Source organism: Lycium barbarum, chromosome 6, assembly GCF_019175385.1.
Source record: "Lycium barbarum isolate Lr01 chromosome 6, ASM1917538v2, whole genome shotgun sequence".
Classification (NCBI taxonomy): domain Eukaryota; kingdom Viridiplantae; phylum Streptophyta; class Magnoliopsida; order Solanales; family Solanaceae; genus Lycium; species Lycium barbarum.
The window spans coordinates 16,309,857-16,330,467 of NC_083342.1; the positions used below are offsets into that span (position 1 = coordinate 16,309,857).

The following is a 20,611-nucleotide window of genomic DNA, read 5'->3' on the forward strand; positions in this document are numbered from 1 at the left end:
ATCACCACAATATGGAAACATGATAACATAAAGCATAAATATCATTACACCAATAATAAAAACCATAATCTTTAGCAAAAATATTTTTAAAATAAAAAAAAAAATCAAATTTAACCCCCGGGGCGTACGCTTTTACTCCCGGGGCTTACACTTCCCGGTACTTACGCCTCAAATTCTAGAGCGGAGGCCTTATGGATCTATGTTTTTCATTTGCACCCTGGAGCGTTTTTGATACACCCCGCCCCGGGACTCGCCCCGGACTTGCCCCAAAAACGCCTTTAAAAACACTGATACAGTGAACTGTTCATATGGTCAAGAATATGCTTCTATTGTTGAGAAAGAAAGGGTTCTGTGCTTTGCAACCAATTCATCTAGTAAGACTCAATTGCTATATTTTGAAAACCTTGCTATGTAATTAAGTGCAAATATACCTAACCGTAGTAATTAGGCTTCCAATTTTGCATCTCTAGGTAAAATTCTCATTAATTTATTCAATATTTTTAGTCTAACAATTATTTTAAAATATGTATAATCATAAGAAACTGTGATTTGTGATAAGTTCTATGTAATTTGTAGCCTTTTAATTTCAGTTTAAATTTTTTTAAAATCCACACATGAATGGGCATAAATGTTTAGGATAGTTTTTATTTAGCCTGCCACTTTAGGGAGAGTAAAAAATTTGCCTATTTTAACTTTTTTTATTGTGGAGTCAGAAGGTGGGGACTCGGGAGAATCTTATTGTTTCGATATAAGACAAGGTTGACAATTACTCAAAGGTCTGAAAGGTTGAGCTATGGCTCTTAACATTTTATAATGGTTAATTTCTCAACTTCACAGTTGTTTCACACCTGAATTTCCAGTTATTTAAAGTCAAATTTGTCTCTGTTTTACGACTTTTTTTATTTTTTAAAGAAGCTAATGGTCAAAACAACGTGATTAAACAATTCATAGATAGGTCTTCTAATCGATGTTTAGGCAACTAGAATCAAGGGTAGAAAAGGTCAACATAGTACCAAGGAATTTGACCAAGTCATATAATGTTTAACGCAAGTCGAAGCTCTCAAGTCAAATTCTCAATCAAAATGACATAAAATTCTTATAGGAAACAATTAAAACACAATGATCCAGCTTGCAAAGTGACAATCAAATAATCTATCCACAAATTTTCCAAAATATCAGTGCGTGATATTTTGCCTCTTAACTTGAATAAAGGAGATAGAGATAGGGATGGCACACAATGAGGAGAAATCTAGCTACCGATTTAGCAGAATTCATTAGCCTTTGATTAAAATTTTGTATTTGTATTAAGCTGCCTTTTCTAAAATTCAAAACATGTACATTGCATTTTTTAGAATTCAAAATTCATAAACTCAAAATTATTAATCCGTCTTTTGCCAAATCTTTCCATATTATTTTCCTTTCGAGCCTTTTGGGTCACTACCCAGTGTAATCTCACAATAGTGGGGTCTGGGAAGGGTAAGATGTACGCAGCCTTACTCCTACCTGGGTAGGGAGGCTGTTTCCGATTGACCCTCGGCAACCCTCCTCCTTTATCCGGGCTTGGGACCGGCAATGTGAGCGAGCTCACACAGGCGGAGTTTCCTTTCGAGCCTACATTCATTTTTTATTGTCACGTCAACTTTTATGGTGGCAACTAATTTACTTCGGACAAGATAGAGAAGTAAGAGTATGTTTGGATGTGCTTAAAAAAAGCAGCTTATAAGCTGTTTTCAGCTTATAAACTGCTTTAGATAAGCTAAGCCAAACGGGTCCAATTATTTTTTTGGGTTTATTTTAGACACAAAATGGCTTTAAACTAGTCAGTCAAACACTCAAAAAAACTGAAAATAGCTTATAGCAACTTATAAGCTAATCCAAACGAGCTCTAAGAGGACACTTGCAAAATTGAGTGTGGAGAATTTTTTTAACAAGTTAATAAGACAAAATATGTATTTTCCCAAATTTAAAGCAAATTAGAACTGCTTTCAACTCTCACAATCTCGAGCTACAAGATAGAAAAAGTCCACATGGAAAGACAATGTGCAAAGCGACAAGCGAAAAATTCCATCCACAAGTTTCAACCAAAAGAAGTTGTATTGAAATTCTTAATACTCCCTCCGTCTCAATTTATGTGATATAGCTTGATCAGGTTCGGAATTTAAAAAAAAAATAAAGACTTTTAAAACTTGTGATCCAAAACAAGTCATAGACATTTTTTGTGGCTGAAAATTATTTCACTAAAGATAAAACAAGAAGTTTAAAGTTAAATTATTTTTAAATATAGAAATATATTTTTTTTTTAACAGACTAACGAGAAAAATGTATCACATAAATTGAGAGAACGGAAGTAGAAATTAGCAGACAAGAATCCTATCACTTTCTTTTCTCAATATAATCTTGGAACCTACTGTCACAAGCCGTGCCGTGCTGGGATTTGCAAGTCTACTATTAGAGTGCATCTTGTCCTATGTTTCTACATATCACATCCTCATGTTTTCTCCGAGAATAACAACACTTTTTTCTTGTCTTTTCTTTGAGCCCACAGAGATTTACATCATCACTAAAAATAGAAAAAAAACTAGTGATGGACAAATTTTGTAACTAAATAATATAATTTGATGCTAATTCTATTTAGCGACGGATTGGTGACATATTATCAAATAATTCTGTTAGCTACGAACGATTTAGCAATAGATTGACAACGAAATTTATAGATAATTTCCAGTTTTTCTTAGTAGTGTATTTACAACCTACTATGGAGATTCTGACCCTATCTAAACTATTGCTTAAGCTCTAGAGTTGGGGTTGGACCACTACCCTTTTGCTACCATGTTGGCTACTGCTACTACTAGAAATACTGGCACTGCTACTGCAAGACAAATCACTGCTTGCTAGTTCATTTCTGGCAGTGGATTGATTCTTTGGCCTTCTTGGAATGCATTTTGTTCTCACTTCTTCTATCTCTTTCTCCCTTATTTCCAATTTCGCGTTCCTGCAAACCAAAAAAGAAACCCGACTATGGTTAATTTAATTCAGGCTGTTAAAATAGCTAATTAGCCTCTAATTACAAGCAGTTGGAGGGCCGGTACCAACTAAGGATCCAATAATAGTCTATATTGCTCAAACTCTTCAAAAATAGCATCATCCACGTTCGATCTTTCAAAAAAACATAATTTCAAGGATCCAAGATGTACTCATCGACATTTTTGTAGAGTTTGAACAACATAGGACCTGTACCACCTAAGGCCATGTATGGTCTAATTCAATAACAGTTATGTTGCTCGAACTCTTCGACAATGTTGCCACATTTGAATTACATCCTTAAAAAATGCACTATTTTTTGAAGGATCCGAATTCCGAGACACGAGCGTCAACCTTTTGCAGAGTTCAAGCAATATAGATAACAGCAAAGTAGTAACTGAAGCAAACTATTAACCGAGGATATGCACGATTAATTTTGTAGACTTTAGGGCCAAAAACTACATTTTTCCATTTCAATTTGCAGGAAACAAAAAAGGTTTAAGAAGATGGGCAACCCCACATGACTAGAATAGCAGGCGGCAATAATGTTACAAAGTTAATACTATAACTTTGTTTCTTCTTTCTGCAAACTGTTCTGTGTAAAATCAGAATATGGATATTCTGAAAGATTACAGAAGTTATTAATATTGATTGATCTGTACTGTTTGGGATGACGGTGAGAAATTAATTAGCTACTTGTATCCTACGTATGGCAATGTGACTATGACATTGTAGTAAATACCCCTATGGCCTATGCTAAGTCACAATAAGGAAATTGTACTTTTTAATTATGAAAAGAGGACAAAATTCACAGGTTTGAAGTTTACCCCGACTCGAATCTTGAAAAAAGTTAGACATCAATTTAAGCAAAATGTCAATTGTCACATACTACCAGTCACTGATGAATTTCCCTTTAAGTAATAGACGTGTAATGGCGTATAAACTTGATTTCAAGTTATTTTTTTGTTTCTGTGGAAAATAATAAATGCTCAATCACCCAAAACCAGAAACTGCAAAAGAACCTCTTTAAATGAGTATTCCTAATAAATAAGTAGGGAAAAGGGTCAAAAATATCCCTTTATTTTGAGAAAAAAGCTAAAAATATCCTTCAAATTAATTTTGAGTCAAAAATACCCCTCACATCATTACAGTTTTCACATATAACCCTGTCTTAACAGAAATTCCCAAATCTGCGAAGATAATCCGGTTTCATTTTTTAAATTCGTTCCATTATTTAAACCCGACCCAATTATATAAAAACTTATGATCCTACGATCACATTTTTTCACCCTGGTCTACATGTTTAAAGGGGATTGTAGGATCGTAGGTTTTTACTTAGTTGGATTGGGTTTAAATAATGGAGCGGGTTTAAAAAATGAAATCAAATTATCTTCACGAATTTGAAAATTTCCGTTAAGACAGGAGTATATGTGAAAACTTTGATGACGCGAAAGATATTTTTAATCTAAAATTAGTTTAAAGGATATTTTTACCTTTTTTTTTTTTGAAGTAGAGAGATATTTTTTATCTTTTTCCCAAATAAGTATCTCTTGAAAAGTTGTATTCTTATGTCAGTATTTCAGATTGCAGACTGATTGACCACATGAAAAAGCCACTAGCGTTACAAATTGTGATTTCTTATTATCTGCCCAACAATAAAAGTATCGGTGGACAGAATTATTCAGTACTAGTAAAAAATATCAAGTGTTTAAAAAAAAATAGCAAATGCACTGTGAATTAATTGAGGTGCACGTAGATTAGATCAGATACTACAGTTATAGAAAGTAAAAAAAAAAAATACTCTAGTGTTACACAGTACAAAAACTAATTCTATTTCTTTGTGACAATGGGTTAAACTTCGAATAGATTTTCACATTTGTGAAAGTTTCATGCTCGTTGAGTTTAACTTTTATACGATAATAGAATAGAATATTTTTACTCAATCAAATTACTAAAGGATACTTATAAGTAAATATTAAGGGTAAATAGAACTAATTAGCTGGTAAATAAAGCACAAAATCTGTTTTTAACATACTAAATTACTCTGATAATATAAAATTCTTTACACTTCGTATGTATATATGTTAAAATCCTTGCCCTATCAAGACATTTAGAAAGTAACTGTCTATTATAAGTAGATCTAGTACGTTAAAAATTAAACATATAACCTAATATAATTGGTCAAATTATACTAACAGTATAATTCTATTTACAACGTTAGAGTATACTCTTACATGTTAGTAAATTCTAATTATGTATGTAATTTAAGTCAAGGACAATTGATGCCCTTTTTTTTATTCCAACATTAATAACTTGATTTTAGGCAAGACGACAATTTCTTTGTTTTGAATAAAACAAACATTATTGATTGAATCACTCCAAGCAAAGTCAGGTATTCTTTTGGAACTAAGCTAAAGTGTTATAGACTTATAGTCATGTTGTCATGATTTTTGACACGAAACATCATAATACTGTATCATATACTCAAAACAAAACAAAACAAAACAAATTAATAACAGGGATAAAACTCACCGATCTGCATTAAATGACGATGATCTCATCAGTGCTGGATATTCGTCCTTGTTTGTCTCTATTAAGCTTCCACTAAAGTACTCTTTATCTTCTAGCTTTGTGATAATCCCATTATTATGATACTCCACCTTAGTATCCTCTACATCCTTCTCCACCTGATTATTTAACCCTGTCCCACGTGGCACCCTTGACTTGTAATGTGAAATCAAGTTAAGACCATGATCTTTAACATAACCACCAGGCCCACAATCCTTGAAGGAAATAGAACCACATGATAATAATTGCATGAAAACAGAAGATCCTTTGCTTTTTACACTTGATTGATTGTTATTGTTATCAGCCGTTTGATCTTCATTGACTGTTTCTGGCCGTACGATCACCCTACCATCAGCCTTCATCAACGTCTCGAGTGTCTCGGGACTTGAATCGGACGGCGGAGGCGAAATTTCGCCTCTGCTCAATTCCGTTGAATGATTTTGAGTTTGCTGAATACTCGTATAGCCTGAGATTTCTCCTCTGCTCAACTCCGTTGAATGACTTTGAATTTGTTGAATACTCGTATAGTTTTCTTCCTCCTCCTCCTCTTCGGCAATGCCGATTTCTCTCCGTCGGCGACGGCGGTCGTCGGTCTGAGTTGCTGCATCGGCGGCGGCTTTGCCGGCAGACTCATTACTAGACTCGGCTTTGTAGACTCTGTATTCGTGGAAGTCAGCCGAACACCACGACTGGTTGTGCCGCCGTGAGACTGCCGGAACATCGTGATCTTCGCCGAGTTTTCTCACTTCCGGCGCCTGATTTTTCGAACTAGAAGAAAATTCTACTTCGTCTTGTGATTGAGATATTACCGTCATTGCACCGTCAACTAATTCTGATCCTTTGAGAACGTATTCTTGGCCGTGTGCTGGATATATAAAATCGTGCTCAGCCAAATCGTGCCACACAAATCCGTTCCTGTAACTCCTGGATTATTCAAAAAAAAAAAAGAGAAAAAATCAACTCGTGTACATAAAATACATATTTAAAATTGATTTAAAGAACTCAAATAGTTTACCTTTTGGCAGACCAGGAATACAGAGAAGCCATGCCTTTTCCTCGGAGAAAATTCAAGCGGTTGATCACATCTGGAAAAAAAAAAAAAAGACATTCAAAAACCAATTGCTAATAGCAGATTAACAAACATAATAATCAAAACTCAAGCCCGAACTCGAAGTCCTCATCTAGAAAGCCTGGAGATGTTAGAAATGAATTAAGTTGTGTTCATTTTGTATATTTGTAAATACTCTGATAATAGAATGTGCCTTGGTCTTCACGCCCAATAAAAAAACAACTCTGCGAGTGAAAAATTATGCGTACCTCTAAGATAAAGACCATCAGGTGAAGAAAGAGGGACTTCCATAAAATGGGGGTGTTCAAGTTGGCCATTTCTAGTGAGATAATAAACGACAGGCACTTTGCGTTCGTGTTTGAGCTTCGAGTTGGAAGATTCGGTCCAAACTTTAGTACGTTCAGGACTTGTTTCCCTATCTTTCCATTTTTTGTGCATTTGAAGCTCCGTTGTAGCTCTAACGGATCTCGACGAACCCGCCATTAATTAATTTTTCTTGTTATTTTTGCTACAAATACCAAAGTTTAAGAAGAGGAGAAGAAATAATGGAAGTTTGGAGTGTATCCCTATATAGAGAAGTTGTGAAGGGAATGTTTTTTACGAGGCTGAAAGGTTTGGAATTATGTGAATGTGTGAGAGAGTTGAAAATATAGAGAGTGAATGCCGGGAGGTTAGGGTGAAACAATGGGAGGGAGGCAGAGATTTCAAAATAGGATGCGGCAGACAACAGCTACATGACAAATTTCACTTCTCCTATTTCAATAATTTTCAATTCTCTTTTACTCCTCAATTTCAATTTATGTAAATTTATTTTAAATTTATGACCTTAAATACATATTATAACATTTTATACACGTCTAAAAAATTTAAAACGTGTGATCTTAAATATGTCTTACTCCCTCTGTTTCAAAAAGAATGTAATTTAACTCAAAACTTTTCTTTTTACCCCTAATGAAATGATTTACAGTCACATAACTAATTATGACTTATTTTAGACCACAAGTTTCAAAAGTCTTCCTTTATTTCTAAAGCTTCAGGCCTTCTCAAACTATATCACATAAATTGGACGGAGTGAGTAACATTTTACATGTTTATAAATTTATCAAGAGTAATAAGAGATTAAACTAAATTATTTTTAAATTTAGAAAGAAAATAGAATTAAACGAAATAAAAAAAAAATAAGTCACGTGATAAATAGAGATTGAGGGAATACTTCTTTTTTCCATATAACCCTAGACAACAACTTGATATTTACGTGGATTTTTAACTTTTGTATATGTACTTACAAAATAAAAGATACAGAGAACAGAAAAAGCAAGTTGACTTAAATTACTCCATCCGTTTCTTTTTACTAAAAAAAGGATTTTTCATTTGTTTCAATTTATTTAAGCATTATTTTTTTTTAAAGAAAATTTATGTTGGAACTTATTATCTTAAACAAATGACACTTATATGCTTACAAGATTTGTGATATTTGTAAAGTGCTTGTTTTAATATAAACTCATTAAGGATTTAAAAAAAAAAAATTAAATAGAATTGGACTAAGAAGAAGATTCGCATATATTGGAACGACAGGACTACTTCTCCATTCTATATTACCTTGGACAACAACTTGATATTTAACTTGCTTATTCACCTTTGTATTTGCACAAAAATCAAGCCAATAAAGAAACATACAGAGAAGCAAGCTGACTTAATATAGTTGTTGCAACTTTGCCTTGGATTTTTTTCCCAGGCCCATCCCGGGGAAACACTTCCTAGTCCCTATCAAAGATTTTTGCATATCCAGAACTTGAACCTGAGATCTCTGATAAGGGGAAAAAACCCATCCGCTTCACCACATTTTTTGATTCAATCTAACTATAGACTTTACTTCTTTTCTATCGAAAAAATAGAAGTGAATATGAATAACCGAGTCCTAGTTATTATAAGAACTTTGAATGACACTTTGAGACAATTTGTAAAAACGGAAGAATACCCTTTTAAGTACTAGCTATTACATGAATTATAGTAATCCTTATTATGAGAGTATCAACCAAGAGATTCAGGCATGAAATTAGATGCAACATTTAGTCCAAACTCGTTTCTGACAAGGGTATCAAATGGGCGTGAAGGGCTGAATTTAGGGGATCAAAATGGATTGAGTTAATAAATGAGCCGCGCAAAAGTTATTTGGGCTGAAATGAGCTAAAAAAAACAAAACACAACCAAACCCGCTCAATTCTTACTAAGTTTTAATTTCTTTTTTGTTCTTTTATAAGTTTTTAGTACTTAATAAAACTATTTCTTTCTTTATTATGGTTATATATAACATATTAAATTAAAAAAAAATATATATCTTTTTGAAAATAGTTTGACAAAATTTTCACGGGTCAACTTGAGTTGCATATCAACTCAATCTTTTATGGGCTAAGCTAATAAGTGGACGGTCAATGATAAGCCCAAACATGGACGGATCGTGCTTCTATGAGCTTATTTTACCGATCGTTGTCGATCGCTCGATCCACAGCTTACTTAGCACATTTATTTTATGGTGTCTTAACAAATTGTTGGATGAATTAATCGAAGCATATAAAAACAATTCGAGGATTACCGTCATTAAAAACGGAACAGTGCAAACAAAAACTAATGATAATAACATGTTGGACTATATTATCTAAATTAAGGAGGGAATAAATTATGGCAAAAGAACTGATGCTTTTCTCTCACTTTTGTTTTAAAATTTAATTTATAGAAGATTTTCCAGCAATTTAAAGCAACGAAGTATTCAAAATTGCATGAAGGAAAATAAGCTACATTAGAGAGTGACATATTCTTCAACCTGCATGTACTTTTTGTACTAATTAAACCTTTCTAATTCACTTTAGATACATCAAGTACTTTTGAATTACGCAGTTTAGTTTTTAATATTGAGTTTGAACTCGTTCTTGTTATTATGCGAGTTGAATCGCTCTTGATTCCAGTCGGAGAAAATTCAAAATAATTCAAAAAGAGTTAGACTTAACACTTCTGTCATACTTCACCAAACATTGACGAAATCCTACGATGATTATGTTACTAAAAACATCTTTTCTTCAAAGTAAATTGAAAAAGTAACTTACCTGGGACCCAAATATTTAGAAAAATTAATAATAGAGGAGAAATGATAAATATAGTCTCTTATGTAGGTCCAAAATAATACTATCTTCATCTTGTATACAGATTTGGTCATTTAAGTTTCCCAAAAGTTAACGTGACTTCCCTTTAGTGCCTGCTTGGGAAGCCACCCAGGTAATTAGAATTGGATGTAATTAGATGTAATTATATAGTTTATCCTATTTATTTAATCAATTAATTACACAATTAGGTGTGATTGAGTGTAATTGAGAGAGTGTAATTACACTCTCCAATTCTCAAAGGGAGCTGACTTTTTAGTTTGTTTCTTTTTTGTTTATTTTAATTTCTTTTGGTTTTTAATTTATTTTTATTTTAATTTCTTTTTATTTTTACTTGTTAATTATTTTTATTTTTTTAAATGTATTTTTTATATTATTTATTTTTCATTTCCTTTCTTCTCATTCCCAACTTTTACTTCTTGTGGTTCCATGTAATTGCACATATTTTTTTTATTTTTTTATTTTATTTATTTAGCATAACCGTGTTATTATTCTAATTTTTGATACTACACCTCTTAATATTGGAAGGAATGAGTCATTAACAAACTTGGCATATAACGAGTGACGTTATTAAAGTAGAATTTCGTTGTGAATGAGACTATAGACTTATATTTTCCCTCTCTTTTGAATTATTTACTTAAGTTACGCTGAAACTTACTTATGTAATATTGGAATTTCACATAAGAGTATTATGTTAAACCTTTTCTTTTGGATTTTGAATTTAGGTTATATTTTCAATTTTGAATTTAGGTTATATTTTCAATTTTATGTCATTTGCTTTCACATTGCAAGTTGTTTATTTTTCAATTACATTTGATGGATTTTTTGTGTCAAACATTTGAATAATGTTATGGCATTATATTTATAACTATTATTTTTTTGTCAAACATCCAATCAATGGCGTTTTCACAAAAAAAGTCTTCTTTTAAGTTTGATAATTAATTAAAATTTAATATTATTAATTTGAAAAATAATTAAATTATTTTTTACAATATTAGTTACAAATATATGATTATTAATTAATATATTTTCAAGAAACAATGTGTTATTAAATAAATAATTTAATATCATTTATAATGAAAAATATTTTTTAAATATTAATTTTAAATTTTTTATAATTAAGTTTTATTTTTAAGTTAAAATAACTGTGTAATTACACTTGTGTAACCAAATATGTTATATCCCGTATTTTTGAACCTCGGAGCATCTGCTGGGGTGGGGCCCACATACCGAGATTTTTTTTGGAACATCTGAAAAGTCATATGAATCACATATGTAAAGTTAAACACAACTCATGAAGTACCTTTGGACCAAATCAAAGTGGAAACCCTCCAAACGAATATTTTTAAGAAAACGTTTTCGGGTGACCTGACTTTGGGGGGCAAAAACTGTATTGTAAGTTTGGAATTTCGAAAATACCTTGAAATAGAAGTTGTAGATAATTGAATTAGCTTTCAATCCATAGGTCGTGGGTTCCCAGGTGACGTCGGTACAAGGAGTTATGAACGTTTTAAGGTCGAAAGGTCAGTGGGCTAGGCCCAACTCGGGACCAACCGAGTTGGCCCAAAAAAATAAAATAAAAATTTAGGCCCAATGTTTAAGGGGTGGCCGGCCAAGTGAGGCCCAACCCATGGCTTTAATGAATATTTCCATGTGCTAATTAATTATAAAGGGATCACTATCCCTTAGAAGGTTCAAGAGACTTAGAAGAGAAAGAAGAGCAAAACAAGAGCAAAAAAAAGAAGGCATTTCGGGTTTGGTGTGGAAAATTCACCACCAAAAATCTTGTGTTAAAAATTTGTATTTTGTGGTTTCCTTACTAAGTTGAGTCCCCTCTTCAACTTGGTGTAGTTGGTTTGGAGAAAGGAGGCCTTGGTTCACCAAAGTGATCACAAATTCAAGTAAAGAAGACTAGAGGAAAAGGTAAGAATTTATTCTTGTGTTATGGAGTTTTGTTTGGGTTGTAGTATATAGAAATGTGTTGATTGTATGGAGAAATGGAAGTTTGCAAAGTGGGTGTGTGGTATATATGTGTAGCCATGTGTATTTGTATATTGTATAGCCAAAAATGTATAGAATTCATGTTGTATTCTAGTTGTGAATGTGATGGAATTTATGTTGAGAATGAAAGTGGAATAAATTTGATTGAATGGAGAAAAATAGCATATGGCCGTGTGGTATATTTGACTTGGGAATGAAATGGATTAAGTTTGTTTAGAGTATTGGAGTGTTGTTGTAATGCTTGATATGTAAATGAAGTTAGAATGATATAAGTTTGTATGGAATTGGAATGTAGAAACTTATGTCGTTTTAGTATGGTTTTTCCGGCATTAAGGAAATGAAGTTGTTTGGTTGTTAGTTGTGATGACCATTGATGAATTTGGAAGTTGGAAACTTGTTATGAAGTTGTATGCCAAAGATTTGATGTTTTGCATAAGTTATGATTTTGGCGGAAGATTGTATATCATGTATATCGAGTGTATATCTTAAGGAAAACGATATGAAATGTTTCTAGAACTATATGGTCATGATCATGATGGTTGTTGAATATGAAATTATTGATCTTAGTTGAAAGTTGGGTTGAATTGAAGATTATGTCAACTTGTGAGAAAAATGACTAGTTGAAGGATATTTGTGTTTTTAATGTTCATTGTTGATATTGTTGTTGTCGTTTGGGTTGTTGTTGATGATTTATAGCCGAGTTGAATTCTCGGGGTGTCATATGTATAGGGGAAGTGCTGCCGAAATTTCGGTAGCCAAATATGCTTAAAGTTGAAATAATGGCATTAATAATTCACAATTGGTAAACTTGACCAATTGCAGTTTTTCGACGAAACGGGAAGTGAGTTTGGAAAGGCTTAAGGAGCGCCAAAGGTATGTAAAGCAACCCCAATTCTTCCCTTGGCATGCCCCTAGTGTGTTAGGGTCGGATCCGGGCCTCGAAGGACCTCTTGGCCCTCGGAATCCGCAAGACAAAATTTCAGTTTTTCCTTCAGTAGAATTGAACCATTTTGATACGCTTTTTCTGAAATTATGCAATTTTGCTCTAAATTATTCAGAAAGTCATAGAATGTTTGTATAACCTTTTTAGGTGATACTATATGCTTAGAGGGCACAATTTGAGCCCGCCGCCTTGTTTGTCCCAAGGCGGGCCCGCTATTTACGGTTTTGCCCCTAATGTGTTAAAGCTTCCTTTTTAAGCGATTTTTGAAAGAAATGTTTTAATTACCCTACTAATCGCTTAACGAATATTATTTTAAATATTCTGTTAAATATTATAAATTATTTTGACACTCGGAATGACTTCGGGAAAGTTATACTTCTGTAATTTATTATGATATCCGAAATACATTTATTATGATTCCGTCCGACCCCATTGGATTTGTTTGTCTTTGATACGCTTCATCGAGTCTTTGAAAACATTTATTATATTTTTAAATTGCATTAGTCTCTCACTACTCCATTCGTGGATGTCCCAATGTTTCCCACACTGAGCCCGGGCCAGGATATGTTGTCAAGCGTAATTCTCTGCATTGTTCGCCGCGTCCCGATGTGAGGGGGCAGGTATACGCGTACATGGGTCTGTGGAGTATGATGTGCCATGTCCGCCTATTCTGATCTGATCTGTATGGCCATTTTGATATGACATTATATGATACGGGGCCACGCCCCTTTTTCTGATTCCTCTGTATAGTGGCACCAGCGTCGGGAGGGTGGCCACATTCTGTCTGCCGAGTCCCGTGTCAGGGACCGGATATGATATGATATGACATATGTTTCTGTACGCATTCTGTCTGTTTTGGAAATATGCATTTGACACTCTGGATTCTGTACTCATTTTCTGTAACCATTATGATTTGACTTCTGTGATTCCGCTTTACATATTCAGTACATATTTCGTACTGACCCCCTTTCTTCGGGGGCTGCGTTTTCATGCCACGCAGGTACTGACGACAGGTTCGCTGATCCACACGTTTAGGATCCTATTTCTGCTATTTGGGGCGCTCTCTTCTACATAGCCCATCTTTTGGTACAGTCTGTCACTGCTATCTGGATATGTACTTTGTTCAGGGTATGACGGGGCCCTGTCCCGTCTTATGATTATGATATGTTCTGTAGAGGTCTGTGGATACATCTGTGTGGTTCTGTACATATGTTTGGGATATTCTGTTCTGTGATGGCCTTATCGGCCTATGTGTGCCAAGTCTGCTTTTCTGCTAAATTCTGTAGCGACCACTAATATTATTATTATATTATTATTCTGTTAATATGCTAATTTGGGGTATTGGGTACGTATAGGTGCCCAGCTCGGGCACTGGTCGCGGCCCACGGGGTTGGGTCGTGACAAAATAGCACGCTTGTAATTACACTGTAATTACGTTATGACAGAAAGAAAAACAGGTCATTGTGATTACATTATTGTGTAATTACTACCCTAGTAATTACACCAATTCCAATTACCAGTTGGCTTTCCAAATAGACCCTTAAAGATTTAGTAATTTATGATCATTAAATTTGAAAAAAATAAAAATAAAAACCTTAAACACAAAACTGCGATAGACACCGACACAATATAAAATAGTAAATATTACACCTCAAAAGGCCGCACTAAACGATAAAAATAAATTAACAATATCAGAAACTATATTGTACCTCTAAATTTGAGTTTTTTTCGCTAATTTTCTTATTCTTGTCCTTGTTAAATCTAACCGATATAGTTCCGTAAATACTTAATAAAGATTAAGAGCATGTTTGGATTGACTTATTTTAGATACTTTTAAGCTAAAAATAGCCTTTAAACACTTTTGTAGTATTTGAGTAAGATAAAATATACTTTTAAGCACTTATTATTAAGACAGATAAAAAATGATTTTAAGCACTTATTATTAAGAAAAAATAACAAAAATAAGCCAAAAGTTATATGTTAGAATTCCTAACTGATAGGTATAATTAAACCCACCCAAACATGCTCTAAAAGTGTTAACTTTTGACATATTTAATGAACTTAACTGTTACTCCCTCTGTCTCAATTTATGTGATATACTTTCCTCTCTAATCTGTTTAAAAAAAAGATACATTTTCTCATTTGAAAACAGTTTAACTTTAAATTTTACCTTTTATTCTTAACGAGATGATTTATAATCATATAAATATTTTTATTTATTTTAGATCACAAAATTTAAAAAAATTCTTTATTTCTTAAAATTTATGCTCATTTAAATTATATCACGTAAATTAGGACGGCATTACTACTATTTTAAGCCTACTCTCTAACATAAGAGACTATTTTTAGCATTTTCTCAATAATAGAGTGTGAATGACTGCTTTTGCTGCCGATGCGTCCATCAAATATCGAATCAATTTTTCAAACTAAAATAAACATCAAACCAAATCAGATTTGACGAGACGATTTGACGTTTTAGACAACAATGCATGAGATTATCTGCAACTTGACGTGACCGTATCTTTAGCGTATTTTCAACTTTGCTAGTAGCTTCACAATTCACATCATCTGACACTGTCTTTAACAGCTTTATTGGGTCTGAGAGTATTTTAGCTGCTATAGGAATCACTGTTATACATAATATGTATGTAAGTGTAGTTTGTAATACGGGGAGCAGTGGCGGAGGCAGGATTTCAGTTCAGGGGGTTCAAAAAATAAAATAAGCACGCTTGTGTTGGCAAATGAGCGGGTCGGATCAGGAATAACTTAAATACATAAAGTATGATTAACGAAGCACATAGCAATGGAAAGTCAAAAAGCAACTAACTTGCATGAGAGAACCTTAATAGTCCAATAATATATAAAATTTGGAATATAAGTAATACCTTGCAGACTTTTATCTAAATCACGTAGTAAGGCATACTTCCTCCGTAAATGGTTCGGAAGAGCTTCTATATCTGAGACAATGTCATCAATGTAGCAAATTGTTAGAAATCAAAGTAGAACTACACATAGGAACTAATTCCTATATAATAAATCAAGCATCACTCTTGCACAGACAATACTAAAAATCATGCTCGAAGCAAGAATAGTGTTGTCAAAGGCCTACTTGAGGCGTACATAAACCTCGAAGCTGGGTGAAGGCACCTCCGCTCATGATGAAGAAAAATATCACAATAAAATCCCACAATAGAGGTAATAAACTAAGCAAAAGCTAATAAAGTAAGAAGTTTCCATTAAGAAAGGCAACTTGAAGATGCCATATTACAAAAGTAAAAGCTTGGGAGCTTTTGAAGCAAAAACAAAGAAACTAAGTTAGACTACACAAGCAAGACCATGGAGTTCTACAATTGTACTCTACGAGGTTTCATATCTTCCTAGAATAAATTGTTCTTCCTAAAATAAGTAATTTAAACACAGCAAGACATTTTCAACTATCATATCTCCAAATACAAAAAATATGAGACAGCCTTTAATAAGATTTGGGGGGTGGACGTGATAGATTTGATTATCTGCTCATACTAAATGCATATTATGGACTAACTCTTCTTTTACTAGCAATCATATATATATTGAGAGACAAAAGTACTGATAATGTGGAGACTCCAAAATATGAAGTACTACTTAATACTGACCAACTTGAGGAGGAAGTGAGAAGCTTTAGTAGGCGTTTGAGCATCTTTGGTTTAAGTTATAAAAAAAAAAAATTGAAGTTAAGAGAAGGTATTTGTAAGTTAATTTATGTCCTAATTTGTCTTTTTGCTGCGATTAGTGAGAACACTGAGATATATTCATTTATATTAAAATTACAACTGAAAAATTGCATCTGAAAGTTGACTATCATATCTCCAAGATTCCATGGGTATAATCTAAAAAGCAAGAGAGAAAATTTTGCAACTGACCAATTCTCAGTCACTCCGGGCAAATTTGAAGCAATCGAGCTAAAATTTATAGCAAATATACAAAATAACAACAACAACAACAACATACCCAGTATTTTATTCTCGCAATAAAGCAAATATATAGAATTTTAGAAAAGATAAAAAAAAATGGAGAAAGGAGAGATCTAAGAACTTACCGAAGAAGCCATGAACGGAGACCAGAGAGCAGTGGCGGAGGCAAACAAATCAGCAAAAAAAAAACTGAGAAAAAAAAGAAAAGAAAAGAGAGAAAGGTGTTAGGTGAGGTGACAGTGACGGAAGAGAAAAGAAAGAAAGCATTTGGTTTGTTCAATATTTGACTTATTTAGGGATTTGAATCCAATTAATCCAATTAGATTTGTCCCCTACAAAACTACGTCGTTTTGTCCATTTATTTTAAGTAAATATAACGTTACTAAACTACGTCGTTTTGTTTAATGAAACAGCTGAAATAAAATGTTCAGGAAAATATTGCAAGCGGAGCTGCTGGGGTTCGAACCCGCGTGTAACGGGCAACTCTGAACCCCCTGCGCCACTGAGCTGCGCCTTTCGTTTGTTTTGAGGGGGTTCAATATTAAATATATACACATAAAATAAAAATTTGACCTTATATAAACAGTGTAATTTTTCGACTGAGAGGGTTCGGATGAACACCCTGGGATATACGTAGATCCGCCCCTGACGGGGAGGAGTCCCTCATCCACGGTCAATAGTCATTAATTGACTATAAAGAGCTAAATTCATTTGGTCTAATAAATTGACATATTTATAAGATATGTGTATTTATATATATATTTAAATAATTTGGACTTGGGCTGGGTTGGATCTTTAAATAAAGATTTTATTTTAAACAGTTTTTTTTTGTTTATTTAATATTTAAATTTTAAATTTAACAAAATATTGCCTCTGTTTAGAAAAAGAGCGTTTCTTCAGGAAGTCTCCTTGTAAACTTCTATAAGTACGGACTCATCTCATAAAAAGCTACACAATTTGCATGTACCATCAAAAGTTTTATTGTATCCTGATAGAAATTTGCTTGTAATTCCCAAAGAATATACAGGTATAAACTTTTGAAAGATAGTGATCTTTCACGCCTCAAAGCTTTAATTTTCTGTTATTCTTCTCTAATTTTCTAACATAATACATCTATACCATCGTTGATATTAGATCAAAAAAATACATAATTTTTTTTTTTTATTTTAATTATCAAATTTGAAGTTTAATCGCACTTTATATAATGAAGAAAAATCTTTTAATGATAAAAATATACATTCATATAATATTCTTTGTTCTAAATAGTGTATTAAAGTATCAAAATTGTGACATTCCATATTAGGAGGAAAGTCCCACATCGGCAAAATACATGAGAGGTGCTGGGTATATAAGTAAGTATGTTTTAACTCCTAGTGACGCGTTTTAAAGCCGTGCGAGCCTAGGACCAAAGCAGACAATATCACTAGTGGGCTGAATTGTTAAAAAAACATTTGGTCAAAATTTCTGGACCAATTATTTGTAATCTTAGAGGTTCTATATCAATAAAGATGATTAACCATTATCTTACCAAAAAAAGATAACTATTATAAAGGAATAATTTTACAAAGAGCATATTGTTATAAAGATGATTGTTGTTGCTATTGGTAAAAACCTGTTATATAAGGATGTTGTTATAGAGAGGTCTGACTGTATAACTTCTATTTTTTTAATTATTTTTCTAATTTTTGAGGAATTCTCCATTATATATATACTCCCTCTGTTTCAATTTGTTTGAACCTATTTTCTTTTTAGTCCGTGTCAAAATGAATGACCTCTTTCCTAATTTGGAAACAAATTCACTTTATGAATGATTTACAGTCACACAAATTTTCAAGACTTATTTTGAACCATAAATTTTAAAAAAAATCTCCTTTTTTTAAATGTCGTGCCCAATTAAATAAGTTCATATAAATTAAAACGGAAGAAATATATATATATATATATATATATATACACAACGCTTCATTTCAGTTTATCATTATTAGTGTAACCTGCCACGTACATGCATCTTTTCTCTAGTATAACATACAAACACCAAATCAGTGTCCTTCATAATTACTGCAGTGTACATGCATCTTTTCTCTAGTATATAATAATAAGGCCAAACCCACGAGGGATCGTTCAGATTTTTTACTTAGACATCTTAATTAAATGTTATTCCATTTAAACACCTATCGTAGAGCTACACTGTTTAGACACTTTTTGTTGGTAAATTATGTGATCTTCACACAAATCGGGCTCGTGAAGGCTGAATTATACAATTTTTTGCTTTATGTCTTCTTCTTCCTTCTCTTTCCTTTCAACACTTCCTCCACCATAACCACCACCTTGCCACCACAACGCCATCAATTTCCTTCACTAGATTATGAGCCGTTCAACTATTTGCAGAACATAAATCCCAAAAGAACATAATTCAAAACACGAATTGCCAACACATGTTGAGCTGATGTATGTATCAATCTCCACTCACACAGAAAATTTGCTTCTTGATCAGATAAAAACACAGCAAAAAACATATACAAAAGGCAAAAACCCCAATTGATGAAAACAACAGCACAAATTCATGACCCATCAATTTTGGCCTTAACATTGTCGATGGTGTCACTGCTCTCAACTTCAAAAGTGATGGTCGCGTAACAGTGATAAACAGAGGGGCGGCGTCGCTTTAACGGCGAAAGCCGGAGTGATCCCAGAAAACAAACTCCGACCGAACAAGGACCAAATCTGGATTCTCACCGGATTCCGATGAAATTTCGATTTTCTTTTGGGTAATGAACTTTGTAACGGGAGAACTCTCTGCAACATTCCTAATTCCTATGTATATCTTCTCTAAATTTCACTGTAATTCCGGCGCCGGAGCTCAGGTGGCTTGTCCACCAAGCTCTGGCAGAACTCAGAAGGGGGACGGAGGGGTGGGGGTACGTGGGGTTTAGAAAATAGGTATTTGTATATATTTTTTGCTAAAGATAGTTTTTTCTTTTCTTTTCTCTTCTCTTATAAATTATTATGTTGCATCCAAATGCCACGTGTCGTCTTTTAATGAGTCAGCATGCCACGTCACTCGCAAGTGTATTACACACACTTTGTAAGTTTAGCTGATTGTTAAAAAGGTGTCAAATTGGTACCAATTTAATGTAGTCCGAGTGTCTAAATGGAGCAACATTTAGTTAAGGTGTCTAAGTGAAAAATCTGAACGACCACCAGGGTCTGTCAATCATAATTTTGATAGTTTAGAAGATATTTTACGTGATATCATACAAGCACTGTATTATTATATTACAATTCGACCCTCGTTTTAAATATTTGAGTTTCCACGCGTGTTTTGAGCATTTACGTATGTTGATTTAGGAGTCGTTTGTCCGAGGAATTTTTTTCCTTTTTTAAAAAAAGCTTTTCAAATTATTGTTTGGTTATATTTGGACTGATTTTTTAAAACTTTTTGAAGATGAGTTTCAAAGTGAAAAATATTTCAACTCACATAATTTTATGTGAAATATACAAATCACGACAGCCTTTGATATTTCTTCCATCATCGGAACTGAATTTTGTATTACAAAGTTAATACAGAACTGGAAAGGAAAAAAGTGATTTTACCACAGCCCTTTTTACTTTTAAGAGATGAATTGAAAAGTAACGTAACATGGGTACTTACCTAGTTACGTAGAGGCTAGAGATAGAGTACATAGCCATGCATATATCTACCATGCTCCCCCAAAAGGAAATGATGTATGCTCACTGTCCGTTCAGTTTTAATAAAATTCAGTCATTATGGGCTAAGCAACTTATTTTACTTCTATGGACATCGACATTTTGGATTAAAATGAGCTTCTAAAAGACGAGCCCGATCCTAAGGTCCGTTCAGGTTTTTTGAAGGCTACTCTACCCTAAACTCTAGCTCATC

At 33.2% G+C, this 20,611-nt stretch overlaps 1 protein-coding gene across 1 annotated transcript; it reads right to left on the reverse strand.

Annotated features, from left to right (window-relative positions):
• Positions 1-2,691: 2,691 nt before the first annotated feature.
• On the reverse strand, positions 2,692-7,332 carry LOC132643506 (protein SOSEKI 5). Its single transcript, XM_060359938.1, has 4 exons — positions 6,907-7,332; positions 6,605-6,674; positions 5,554-6,513; positions 2,692-2,992 (listed from the first exon to the last, which is right to left on the reverse strand). Exons 1-4 carry the CDS (start codon positions 7,139-7,141, stop codon positions 2,794-2,796), a joined length of 1,464 nt encoding a protein of 487 aa, XP_060215921.1. The 5' UTR covers positions 7,142-7,332; the 3' UTR covers positions 2,692-2,793.
• Between the last annotated feature and the right edge of the window lie 13,279 nt (positions 7,333-20,611).